This window comes from Lonchura striata, chromosome 33 (genome assembly GCF_050655825.1).
Source record: "Lonchura striata isolate lonStrDom1 chromosome 33, ASM5065582v1, whole genome shotgun sequence".
In the NCBI taxonomy this organism is placed as follows: Eukaryota; Metazoa; Chordata; class Aves; order Passeriformes; family Estrildidae; genus Lonchura; species Lonchura striata.
The window spans coordinates 6515132-6528069 of NC_140735.1; the positions used below are offsets into that span (position 1 = coordinate 6515132).

The following is a 12938-nucleotide window of genomic DNA, read 5'->3' on the forward strand; positions in this document are numbered from 1 at the left end:
TGGGAGGACAAACACAGGTTTACTGGGAGCACTGGTTTGAACTGGTAGAGGGTTTGGGGGTTACTGGTTTGAACTGGTTTGAACTGGTTTGAACTGGGAGAGGGTTTGGGGCTTACTGGTTTGAACTGGTTTGAACTGGTTTGAACTGGTTTGAACTGGGAGAGGGTTTGGGGGTTACTGGTTTGAACTGGTTTGAACTGGTTTGAACTGGGAGAGGGTTTGGGGGAACTGGTTTGAACTGGGAGGATGAACTGGGGGTTACTGGTTTATACTGGGAGCACCAGGAGGGGTCACTGGTCCTTACTGGGAGGACTGGTTTGAACTGGGACAAACTGGGAGCACCAGGAGGGAACTGGGAGTTACTGGTTTGAACTGGGATGAACTGGGAGGGACTGGGAGCACTGGGGGTCACTGGTCTGAACTGGTCTGAACTGGTCTGAACTGGTCTGAACTGGTTTGAACTGGGAGGTTCCCAGTCCCAGGGCCGGAGTTGCTGACTCAGCGCGGCCCCGCCCAGTCCCTCCCAGTTTGGGAGCGAAGCCAAACTGGGAGAGGCCCGAGGGCAACTGGGAGGGACTGGGACAAACTGGGATGGACTGGGATGGACTGGGAGGGACTGGGATGAACTGGGAGGGAACTGGGAGGGACTGGGATGGACTGGGATGGAACTGGGAGGGAACTGGGAGGGAACTGGGATGAACTGGGATGGACTGGTCTGAACTGGTTTGAACTGGTTTGAACTGGGAGCCAACTCTCCCGCCGTTTTTCCCCTTTATTCCCTCGCTTTTCATTGGGGGGGAGGGGCTGGGGAGGACCTGGGGGTGCCCAGGTGTGTCACAGGTGTGCCCAGGTACCCCCCAGGTGTGTCCAAGGACCCCCCAGGTGTGTCCAGGGACCCCCAGGTGTGCCCAGGGACCCCCAGGTGTGCCCAGGTGTGTCACAGGTGTGCCCAGGTACCCCCCAGGTGTGCCCAGGTGTGTCACAGGTGTGCCCAGGGACCCCCCAGGTGTGTCCCCAGGTGTGCCCAGGGACCCCCAGGTGTGCCCAGGTGTGTCACAGGTGTGCCCAGGGACCCCCAGGTGTGCCCAGGTGTGCCCAGGGACCCCCCAGGTGTGTCCAGGTGCCCCCCAGGAGCCCCTCAGGTGTCACAGGTGAGGTCATGGAGCCCCTCAGGTGCTCCCCAGGTACCCCCAGGTGTGCCCAGGTGTCACAAGGAGCCCCTCAGGTGTCCCCAGGTAAACTCAAGGAACCACTCAGGTGTTCAAAGGAACCATTCAGGTGTCACAGGTGAGGTCACGGAGCCACCCAGGCGTCCCCAGGGGTGTCCCAGGTGTCCCCAGGTGCCCCCCAGGTGTGCCCAGGTGTCCCCAGCTGTCCCCAGGTGCCCCCAGGTGCCCCCAAGTGTCCCCAGGTGCCCCCAGGTGCTTCCCAGGTGTCCCCAAGGGCCCCCCAGGTGCTCCCCAGCTGCCCCACAGGTGCCCCCAGGTGTCCCCAGGTGCTTCCCAGGTGTCCCCAGCTGCCCCACAGGTGCCCCCAGGTGTCCCCAAGGGCCCCCCAGGTGCTCCCCAGGTGCTCCCCAGCTGTCCCCCGGTGTCCCCAGGTGCTCCCAGGTGCTCCCCAGGTGCGCCCAGGTGCGTCAGTCGCCGCCGTTGTCGCGGATGGTGCGGCGGATCCAGGCGGTGAAGGCGCAGACGCGGCTGTACACACCTGGCTTGCCCTGCTGGCCGCACACCTGCAGCCCCCAGGAGACCACGCCCTGCAGGTACCCCCCGCACACCAGCGGGCCCCCGGAGTCACCCTGCACAGGTGAGACACAGGTGAGACAGGTAAACACACCTGGGACAGGTAAACACACCTGGGACAGGTAAATACACCTGAGATACACCTGGGTCACACCTGGCACAGACCACGCCCTGCAGGTACCCCCCGCACACCGGCGGGCCCCCGGAGTCACCCTGGGACAGGTGAAACACAGGTGGGACAGGTGAGTCCCCCCAGGTGTTCCCCAGGTGTGTCCCACCCATTCCTCCCCATACAGGTGAGTCCCCCCAGGTGTGTCCCACTTCCATTCCCCCCACCCAGGTGAGTCCAACTCCTCCCCCAATACAGGTGAATCCCCCCAGGTGTGTCCCAGGTGTGTCCCACCCCCATTCCTCTCATACAGGTGAGTCCCCCCAGGTGTGTCCCACTCCCATCCCGCCCATCCAGGTGAGTCTCCCCCAATACAGGTGAGTCCCCCCAGGTGTTCCCCAGGTGTGTCCTACCCATTCCTCCCCATACAGGTGAGTCCCCCCAGGTGTGTCCCAGGTGTGTCCCACCCCCATTCCTCTCATACAGGTGAATCCCCCCAGGTGTGTCCCAGGTGTGTCCCATCCCCATTCCTCTCCATACAGGTGAGTCCCCCCAGGTGTGTCCCACTCCCATCCCGCCCATCCAGGTGAGTTCCCCAATACAGGTGAGTCCCCTCAGGTGTTCCCCAGGTGTGTCCCACCCATTCCTCCCCATACAGGTGAGTCCCCTCAGGTGTTCCCCAGGTGTGTCCCACCCATTCCTCCCCATACAGGTGAGTCCCCTCAGGTGTTCCCCAGGTGTGTCCCATCCCCATTCCTCTCATACAGGTGAGTCCCCCCAGGTGTGTCCCACCCCCATTCCCCCCACCCAGGTGAGCCCAACCCCTCCCACAATACAGGTGAGTCCCCCCAGGTGTGTCCCACCCATTCCACCCATCCAGGTGAGTCTCCCCCAATACAGGTGAGTCCCCTCAGGTGTGTCCCACCCCCATTCCCCCCACCCAGGTGAGTCCAACCCCTCCCCCAATACAGGTGAGTCCCCCCAGGTGTTCCCCAGGTGTGTCCCACCCATTCCTCCCCATACAGGTGAGTCCCCCCCAGGTGTGTCCCACCCATTCCTCCCCATACAGGTGAGTCCCCCCAGGTGTGTCCCACCACCATTCCCCCCACCCAGGTGAGCCCAACCCCTCCCACAATACAGGTGAGTCCCCCCAGGTGTGTCCCACCCATTCCACCCATCCAGGTGAGTCTCCCCATACAGGTGAGTCCCCCCCAGGTGTGTCCAAATGCAGGTGAGTCCCCCCCAGGTGTGTCCAAATACAGGTGAGTCCCCCCCAGGTGTTCCCCAATACAGGTCAGTCCCCCCAGGTGTTCCCCAGGTGTTTCTCCCATTCCCTCCATACAGGTGAGTCCAATCCCTCCCCCAATACAGGTGAGTCCCCCCAGGTGTGTCCCAGGTGTGTCCCACCCTCATTCCTCCCCATACAGGTGAGTTCCCCAATACAGGTGAGTCCCCCCAGGTATTCCCCAGGTGTGTCCCACCCATCCCCCCATCCAGGTGAGTCCCCCCAGGTGTTCCCCAGGTGTGTCCTACCCATTCCTCCCCATACAGGTGAGTCCCCCCACACAGGTGAGTCCCCCCAGGTGTGTCCCAGGTGTGTCCCACCCATCCCCCCATACAGGTGAGTCCAACCCCACACCTGACCCCTCCCCACACCCTCTCAGGTGTGCCCGCCCCACCCCTGGGCGCCCCTGGGCACCCCTGGGCACACCTGGGCACACCTGGGCACACCTGGCCTCACCTGGCAGGAGTCGGTGCCGTCCCCGGCGCGGCCGCCGGCGCAAAGCATGTTGGGAGTGATGGCACCTGGGTACAGGTGAGCGCAGTCGGCGTTGGACCAGGTGAACACCTCCCCGCACTGCAGCACGTCCGGGAACGCACCTGGGCAGGTGGGACAGGGGGGACAGGTGGGACAGGTGAGGACGTGGACAGGTGGGACAGGTGAGGACGTGGGCAGGTGAGACAGGTGGGACATGGACAGGTGGGACAGGTGAGAAAGGTGAGACAGGTGAGGACATGGACAGGTGAGGACAAGTGAGGGACAGGTGAGACAGGTGGGACAGGTGGGACAGGTGAGACAGGTGGGACAGGTGGGACATGGACAGGTGGGGACAGGTGGGACAGGTGTGTCCCCACCCCCTCCCCTGTCCCTAACCTGTCCCCCACCCCCTCACCTGTCCCCAGGTGTGTCTCCACCCCCTCACCTGTCCCTCACCTGTCCCCCCATCCCTCTCACCTGTCCCCAGGTGTGTCCCCCACCCCTCACCTGTCCCTCACCTGTCCCCCCGCCCCCTCACCTGTCCCTCCCACCCTCACCTGTCCCCCCATGTGTGTCCCCACCCCTCACCTGTCCCAGGTGTGTCCCAGGTGTGTCCCCCCCTGTCCCTCACCTGTCCCAGGTGTGTCCCCATCCCCTCACCTGTCCCAGGTGTGTCCCCACCTGTCCCCAGGTGTGTCCCAGGTGTGTCCCCATCCCCTCACCTGTCCCAGGTGTGTCCCCCCCCGTCCCCAGGTGTGTCCCAGGTGTGTCCCCATCCCCTCCCCTGTCCCAGGTGTGTCCCAGGTGTGTCCCTCACCTGTCCCTCACCTGTCCCAGGTGTGTCCCCATCCCCTCCCCTGTCCCAGGTGTGTCCCAGGTGTGTCCCTCACCTGTCCCTCACCTGTCCCAGGTGTGTCCCCATCCCCCTCCCGTCCCAGGTGTGTCCCAGGTGTGTCCCAGGTGTGTCCCAGGTGTGTCCTCACCTGTCCCAGGTGTGTCCCCATCCCCTCCCCTGTCCCTCACCTGTCCCTCACCTGTCCCTCACCTGTCCCAGGTGTGTCCCCACCTGTCCCTCACCTGTCCCAGGTGTGTCCCCCCCTGTCCCTCACCTGTCCCCACCTGTCCCAGGTGTGTCCCTGTCCCTCACCTGTCCCAGGTGTGTCCCCACCTGTCCCAGGTGTGTCCCCATCCCCTCCCCTGTCCCAGGTGTGTCCCCACCTGTCCCAGGTGTGTCCCTGTCCCTCACCTGTCCCAGGTGTGTCCCTGTCCCTCACCTGTCCCAGGTGTGTCCCCCCTGTCCCTCACCTGTCCCAGGTGTGTCCCCATCCCCTCCCCTGTCCCTCACCTGTCCCAGGTGTGTCCCTGTCCCTCACCTGTCCCCCCGGGCTCACCCTGGCTGCCGCGGGTGCTGCCCCAGCCGGACACGACGCACCTGGCGCCCACCTGGGCGCACCTGGGCGGGAGCGGCGCGGGCCGCACGCGGGGCCCGAGGCGGGCGGGAGTGCGCAGGCGCAGCAGCATGACGTCACTGTCATGGCGGCCGGGGCGGTAGCGCGGGTGCACGAAGGCGCGCGCCCACGTGAGGCATTGCTCCGCCCCCTCGCGCATGCGCAGATCGTGCGCGCCCAGCAGGACCCGCAGGGGGCTGGGGGAGAGAGAGAGACAGGTGAGACAGGTGAGACAGGTGAGACAGGTGAGACAGGTGAGAGAGAGACAGGTGAGACAGGTGAGCTCACCTGGGACAGGTGAGACAGGTGAGACAGGTGAGACAGGTGAGACAGGTGAGCTCACCTGGGACAGGTGAGACAGGTGAGACAGGTGAGACAGGTGAGAGAGAGACAGGTGAGACAGGTGAGACAGGTGAGCTCACCTGGGACAGGTGAGACAGGTGAGAGAGAGACAGGTGAGACAGGTGAGACAGGTGAGACAGGTGAGAGAGAGACAGGTGAGAGAGGTGAGAGAGAGACAGGTGAGACAGGTGAGACAGGTGAGACAGGTGAGAGAGAGACAGGTGAGAGAGAGACAGGTGAGACAGGTGAGACAGGTGAGACAGGTGAGAGAGGTGAGAGAGAGACAGGTGAGACAGGTGAGCTCACCTGGGACAGGTGAGACAGGTGAGACAGGTGAGAGAGAGACAGGTGAGACAGGTGAGCTCACCTGGGACAGGTGAGACAGGAGAGAGACAGGTGAGACAGGTGAGACAGGTGAGACAGGTGAGAGACAGGTGAGACAGGTGAGAGAGAGACAGGTGAGCTCACCTGGGACAGGTGAGACAGGTGAGACAGGAGAGACAGGTGAGAGAGAGACAGGTGAGCTCACCTGGGACAGGTGAGACAGGTGAGACAGGAGAGACAGGTGAGACAGGTGAGACAGGTGAGACAGGTGAGACAGGTGAGCTCACCTGGGACAGGTGAGACAGGTGAGACAGGTGAGACAGGTGAGACAGGTGAGAGAGAGACAGGTGAGACAGGTGAGAGAGAGACAGGTGAGACAGGTGAGAGACAGGTGAGCTCACCTGGGACAGGTGAGACAGGTGAGACAGGTGAGAGAGAGACAGGTGAGACAGGTGAGACAGGTGAGACAGGTGAGCTCACCTGGGACAGGTGAGACAGGTGAGACAGGTGAGACAGGTGAGAGAGAGACAGGTGAGACAGGTGAGCTCACCTGGGACAGGTGAGACAGGTGAGACAGGTGAGAGAGAGACAGGTGAGACAGGAGAGACAGGTGAGAGAGAGACAGGTGAGCTCACCTGGGACAGGTGAGACAGGTGAGACAGGTGAGAGAGAGACAGGTGAGCTCACCTGGGACAGGTGAGACAGGTGAGACAGGTGGGACAGGTGGGACAGGTGAGACAGGTGAGACAGGGAAATACACCTGGGACAGGTAAATGGGGTTTGGAATGGGACAGGTGAGACAGGTGTGCCCAGGTGTGCCCAGGTGTGCCCAGGTGTGCCCAAACCCCAAAACTTCCCTTAAAACCCCCGAATTTTCACCAAATTCCCACCGATTTCCCCCAAATTCCCACCGATTTTCCCCGAATTTTCCCCATTCTCCCGCCCCCAGGTGAGTGCCCAGGTGTGCCCAGGTGTGTGGAAGCATTCCCAGGTGTGCCCAGGTGTGTTTGTATCCCCCTCAGGTGCGCCCAGGTGCGCCCAAACCCCAAAATCTCCCTCAAAACCCCCAAATTTTCACCAAATTCCCACCGAATTTCACCAGATTTCCACCAATTTTCCCCGAATTTTCCCCTTTTCCCGCCCCCAGGTGAGTGCCCAGGTGCGCCCAGGTGTATCCCAGGTGAGCCCAGGTGTACGGAACCATTCCCAGGTGTGCCAGGTGTGCCCAGGTGTGCCCAGGTGTGCCCAAACCCCAAAACCTCCCTCAAAACCCCCGAATTTCCACCAAATTCCCACCGATTTTCGCCAAATTCCCACCGATTTTCCCCCAAATTTCCCCGTTTCTCCATCCCCAGGTGCGCCCAGGTGCGCCCAGGTGCGCCAGGTGTGCCCAGGTGCACCCAGGTGTACGGAATCATTCCCAGGTGTGCCCAGGTGTGCCCAAACCCCAAAACTTCCCTCAAAACCCCCGAATTTCCACCAAATTCCCACCGATTTTCGCCAAATTCCCACCGATTTTCCCCAAAATTTCCCTGTTTCTCCGTCCCCAGGTGTGCCCAGGTGCGCCAGGTGCATGGAACCATTCTCAGGTGCGCCAGGTGTGCCCAGGTGCGCCCAGGTGTACGGAACCATTCTCAGGTGTGCCCAGGTGTGCCCAGGTGTGCCCAGGTGTGCCCAAACCCCAAAACCTCCCTCAAAACCCCCGAATTTCCATCAAATTTCCACCGATTTCCGCCAAATTTCCACCGATTTTCCCCAAAATTTCCCCATTTCTCCATCCCCAGGTGTGCCCAGGTGTGCCCAGGTGCATGGAACCATTCTCAGGTGTGCCCAGGTGCGCCCAAACCCCAAAACTTCCCTCAAAACCCCCGAATTTCCATCAAATTTCCACCGATTTCCGCCAAATTCCCACCGATTTTCCCCAAAATTTCCCCATTTCTCCGTCCCCAGGTGCGCCAGGTGCGCCAGGTGCGCCCAGGTGTACGGAACCATTCCCAGGTGTGTTTGTATCCCCCTCAGGTGCGCCCAGGTGTACGGAACCATTCCCAGGTGTGTTTGTATCCCCCTCAGGTGTGCCCAGGTGTGCCCAGGTGTGCCCAAACCCCAAAACTTCCCTCAAAACCCCGAATTTCCATCAAATTCCCACCGATTTTCACCAAATTTCCACCGATTTTCACCAAATTTCCACCGATTTTCCCCAAAATTTCCCCATTTCTCCATCCCCAGGTGCGCCAGGTGCGCCCAGGTGTACAGAACCATTCCCAGGTGTGCCCAGTTGTGCCCAAACCCCAAAACCTCCCTCAAAACCCCGAATTTCCATCAAATTCCCACCGATTTTCACCAAAATTTCCCCATTTCTCCATCCCCAGGTGCGCCCAGGTGCGCCCAGGTGCGCCCAGGTGTACAGAACCATTCTCAGGTGTGCCCAGGTGTGCCCAGGTGTGCCCAAACCCCAAAACCTCCCTCAAAACCCCCGAATTTCCATCAAATTCCCACCGATTTTCGCCAAATTTCCACCAATTTCCCCCAAATTTTCCCCTTTTCCCGCCCCCAGGTGTGCCCAGGTGTGCCCAGGTGAGTGCCCAGGTGAGTGCCCAGGTGTGCCCAAACCCCAAAACTTCCCTCAAAACCCCCAAATTTCCACCAAATTCCCACCGATTTTCACCAAATTCCCACCGATTTTCCCCCAAATTTCCCCATTTCTCCGTCCCCAGGTGTGCCCAGGTGCGCCCAGGTGCGCCAGGTGCGCCCAGGTGCGCCCAGGTGTACGGAACCATTCCCAGGTGTGCCCAGGTGTGCCCAGGTGCGCCCAGGTGCGCCAGGTGCGCCTCACCTGTCGCTGTGGCAGTGGGCGGCGGTCAGGACCCAGCTCCGGCCGATCAGGACGCCCCCGCAGTGCACGGCGCCCCCCGGCTGCAGCAGCAGCGCCTGGTACGGGTGCAGCCGCCGCGCGCAGCCGGCGCCGCCCACGATGCGGTTCTCGTCCGCCCCCGCGGCCGCTGGCCCGTTGGAACCGGTTAGAACCAGTATAAACCAGTATAGACCAGTACAGACCAGTATAGACCGGTATAAAACAGTATAGACCGGTATAAACCAGTATAGACCAGTATAGACCAGTATAGACCAGTATAGACCGGTATAAACCAGTATGGACCAGTTTGGACTGGTGGGATCCCAGTATCCCCAAAGTGCCTCCCCAGTTCTCGTCCGCCCCCGCGGCCGCTGGCCCGTTGGAACCAGTTAGAACCAGTATAAACCAGTATAGACCAGTATAGACCGGTATAGACCGGTATAAACCAGTATAGACCAGTATAGACCAGTATAGAATGGTATGGACCAGTATAGACCGGTATGGACCAGTATGGACCGGTATGGACCAGTATAGACCAGTATAGACTAGTACGGACCAGTCTGCACTGGTGGGATCCCAGTACCCCCACAGCCGTTGCCGACCAGTTAGAACTGGTTAGAACCAGTACGGACCAGTATAGACCAGTATAGACTGGTATAAACCAGTATAGACCAGTATAGACCAGTATAAACCAGTATAGACCAGTATAGACTGGTATAAACCAGTATAGACCAGTATAGAATGGTATGGACCAGTATAGACCGGTATGGACCAGTATGGACCAGTATAGACCAGTTTGGACTGGTGGGATCCCAGTGCCCCCAAAGTGCCTCCCCAGTTCTCGTCCGCCCCCGCGGCCGCTGGCCCGTTGGAACCGGTTAGAACCAGTACGGACCAGTATAAACCAGTTAGAACCAGTATAGACCAGTATGGACCAGTATAGACCAGTACAGACCGGTATAAACCAGCATAGACCAGTATAAACCAGTATAGACCGGTATGGACCAGTTTGGACTGGGGGGATCCCAGTATCCCCAAAGTGCCTCCCCAGTTCTCGTCCGCCCCCACGGCCGCTGGCCGGTTAGAACCAGTTAGAACCAGTATAAACCAGTTAGAACCAGTATAAACCAGTATAGACCGGTATGGACCAGTATAGACCAGTATAAACCAGTATAGACCAGTATAAACCAGTATAAACCAGTATAGACCAGTATAGACCAGTACGGACCAGTCTGCACTGGTGGGATCCCAGTACCCCCATGGCAGCTGCCGACCGGTTAGAACCGGTTAGAACCAGTTAGAACCAGTATAAACCAGTTAGAACCAGTATAAACCAGTACGGACCAGTATAAACCAGTTGGAACCAGTACGGACCAGTACGGACCAGTACGGACCAGTTTGGACTGGAGGGATCCCAGTACCCCCAGTTCTCGTCCACCCCCACAGCCACTGCCAACCAGTATGAACCAGTTAGAACCAGTATAAACCAGTATGGACCAGTATAAACCAGTACAGACCAGTTAAAACCAGTATGAACCAGCACGGACCAGTTAAAACCAGTAGAAACCAGTTAAAACCAGTAGAAACGAGTTAAAACCAGTATGGACCAGTTGAAACCAGTGTGGACCAGTAGAAACCAGTACAGAGCTGGGATCTCCCCATGATTTCCCAGTTCATCCCAGTTCATCCCAGTATATCCCAGTTCATCCCAGTTCATCCCAGTAACTTCCCAGTTCATCCCAGTTCCCTCCCAGTTCCCTCCCAGTGCTCCCAGTTCAAACCAGTGTCCCCAGTTCCCTCCCAGTCCCTCCCAGTGCCCCCAGTTCACCCTCCCAGTACAAACCAGTTCACCCTGATCGCCGCCCACTCACCCCAGTCCCGCCCAGTTCCTCCCAGTTCCTCCCAGTTCCTCCCAGTTCATCCCAGTTCCTCCCAGTGTCCCCAGTTCACCCCTGGATCCATCCCAGTATGGCCCAGTGAGCTCCCAGTTCAAACCAGTTCCCTCCCAGTGCTCCCAGTTCAAACCAGTTCACTCCCAGTTTGTTCCCAGTTCCCTCCCAGTGCTCCCAGTTCAAACCAGTTCACCCCCAGTTTGTTCCCAGTTCCTTCCCATTCCATCCCAGTCCCTCCCAGTTCACTCCCAGTGCCTCCCAGTCTCTCCCAGTTTGTTCCCAGTTCCCTCCCAGTGCTCCCAGTTCACCCCTGGCTCCCTCCCAGTATGGCCCAGTGTCCTCCCAGTGTTCCCAGTTCAGCCCAGTTCATTCCCAGTTCACCCCCAGTTCAGACCAGTGCTCCCAGTTCAAACCAGTTCACCCCCCATTTGTTCCCACTTCCCTCCCAGTGCTCCCAGTTCATCCCAGTTCACTCCCAGTTTGTTCCCAGTTCAAACCAGTTCATTCCCAGTTTGTTCCCAGTTCCCTCCCAGTGCTCCCAGTTCATCCCAGTTCACTCCCAGTTTGTTCCCAGTTCAAACCAGTTCATTCCCAGTTTGTTCCCAGTTCCCTCCCAGTGCTCCCAGTTCATCCCAGTTCATTCCCAGTTTGTTCCCAGTTCCCTCCCAGTGCTCCCAGTTCAAACCAGTTCAGTCCCAGTGCTCCCAGTTCACTCCCAGTTTGTTTCCAGTTTGCTCCCAGTTCATCCCAGTTCCCTCCCAGTTTGTTCCCAGTTCACTCCCAGTGCCCCCAGTCTCTCCCAGTACAAACCAGCAGCTCCCAGTTCTTCCCAGTTTGCTCCCAGTGCCCCCCAGCCCAAACCAGCCCAAACCAGTATAAACCAGTATAAACCAGTACAAACCAGTGGCCAGCAGCAGCCCACCAGTGCCCCCCATCCCAAACCAGTACAAACCAGTATAAACCAGTACAAACCAGCAGCTCCCAGTGCCTCCCCAGTGCCCTCCCAGTGCCCCCCAGCCCAAACCAGTATAAACCAGTATAAACCAGTACAAACCAGTGGCCAGCAGCAGCAGCGGCAGCAGCCGCTCCATCGGGAGGAGGAGGAGGGTGAGGAAGGAGCGGCGGCCTCCGAATCCCAGTTCAGACCAGTTCAGCCCAGTCCCCTCCCAGTTCCCTCCCAGTTAATTCCAGTCCCCTCCCAGTTCCCTCCCAGTTCCTCCCAGTTAATTCCAGTTCCCTCCCAGTTCAGCCCAGTTCATCCCAGTTCAGCCCAGTTCAGCCCAGTGCCTTTCCCAGTCCCTCCCAGTTCCTCCCAGTTAATTCCAGTTCCTCCCAGCCCCTCCCAGTTCAGCCCAGTTCAGCCCAGTTCCCCCTGCAGGGCCTCCCAGTTCACTCCCAGTTCATCCCAGTCCCCTCCCAGTTCAGCCCAGTTCCCCCTGCAGGGCCTCCCAGTTCAGCCCAGTTAATTCCAGTCCCTCCCAGTTCCCTCCCAGTTCCCTCCCAGTTAATTCCAGTCTCTCCCAGTCCCTCCCAGTTCCTCCCAGTCCCTCCCAGTTCATCCCAGTTCACCCAGTTCCTCCCACAGCCCCAAAGTGCCCTTTCCAGTTTAGCCCAGTTCCGCCCAGTGCCCTTCCCAGTTCCTCCCAGTTCCTCCCAGTACCCTCCCAGTTCATCCCAGTGCTCTCCCAGTTTGCTCCCAGTTCAATTCCACTTCCCTCCCAGTGCTCTCCCAGTTCGCTCCCAGTGCTCCCAGTTTGTTCCCAGTTCCTCCCAGTCCATCCCAGTTCCCTCCCAGTTCATCCCAGTTCCTCCCAGTACCATCCCAGTGCCTCCCAATTCATCCCAGTGTGGTCCCAGTTCACCTCAGTCCCTCCCAGTCCATCCCAGTTCCCTCCCAGTTCATCCCAGTTCAAACCAGTGCCCCGAATGCACGGGCAGGGCGACAGGGGGCGCTAAGCGGCCACTTCCGGGACTACAACTCCCGTCGTGCCCCGCGCCCCATAGAGGTATGTTACTTCCGGGACTACAACTCCCGTCGTGCCCCGCGCCCCATAGAGGTATGTTACTTCCGGGACTACAACTCCCGTCGTGCCCCGCGCCCCATAGAGGTATGTTACGTCCGGGACTACAACTCCCGTCGTGCCCCGCGGCGGCCTTCCCGCGCTCCTTAAAATTACCCCAGTCCCTCCCAGTCCCCTCCCAGTTCCTCCCAGTTCATCCCAGTCCCTCCCAGTCCCTCCCAGTCCCCTCCCAGTCCCCTCCCAGTCCCTCCCAGTCCCCTCCCAGTCCATCCCAGTTCCCTCCCAGTCCATCCCAGTCCCTCCCAGTTCCCTCCCAGTTCCTCCCAGTCCATCCCAGTTCCCTCCCAGTCCATCCCAGTTCCCTCCCAGTCCCTCCCAGTCCCTCCCAATCCTCTCCCAGTCCATCCCAGTTCCCCCCAGTTCATCCCAGTCCATCCCAGTTCCCTCCCA

The 12938-nt window shown here is 59.8% G+C and overlaps 1 protein-coding gene across 2 annotated transcripts; it reads right to left on the reverse strand.

The window, feature by feature from the left end:
* LOC146764552 (kallikrein-6-like) lies at positions 1-12542 on the reverse strand. 2 transcript variants are annotated; one of them, XM_085564485.1, is made up of 5 exons: positions 11522-12542; positions 8558-8723; positions 5002-5255; positions 3593-3732; positions 1-1798 (listed from the first exon to the last, which is right to left on the reverse strand). In XM_085564485.1, the coding sequence occupies exons 1-5, from the start codon at positions 11556-11558 to the stop codon at positions 1637-1639; spliced, it is 759 nt and encodes a 252-aa protein (XP_085420611.1). In that variant the 5' UTR covers positions 11559-12542; the 3' UTR covers positions 1-1636. The 2 variants fall into 2 exon arrangements, with proteins under 2 accessions (XP_085420611.1, XP_085420610.1); XM_085564484.1 differs by having other exon boundaries at positions 4984-5255; positions 11522-12539.
* Between the last annotated feature and the right edge of the window lie 396 nt (positions 12543-12938).

Excerpts from the sequence above, each read along its gene's own strand:
- LOC146764552 (XM_085564484.1), bottom strand. The coding sequence starts at position 11,558 with ATGGAGCGGCTGCTGCCGCTGCTGCTGCTGGCCACTG. Across the intron at positions 5,256-8,557 it reads GCCCACTGCCACAGCGACAG|CCCCCTGCGGGTCCTGCTGG; the intron begins GTGAGGCGCACC and ends TCTCTCCCCCAG. Across the intron at positions 3,733-4,983 it reads GGGTGAGCCCGGGGGGACAG|GTGCGTTCCCGGACGTGCTG; the intron begins GTGAGGGACAGG and ends CCACCTGCCCAG.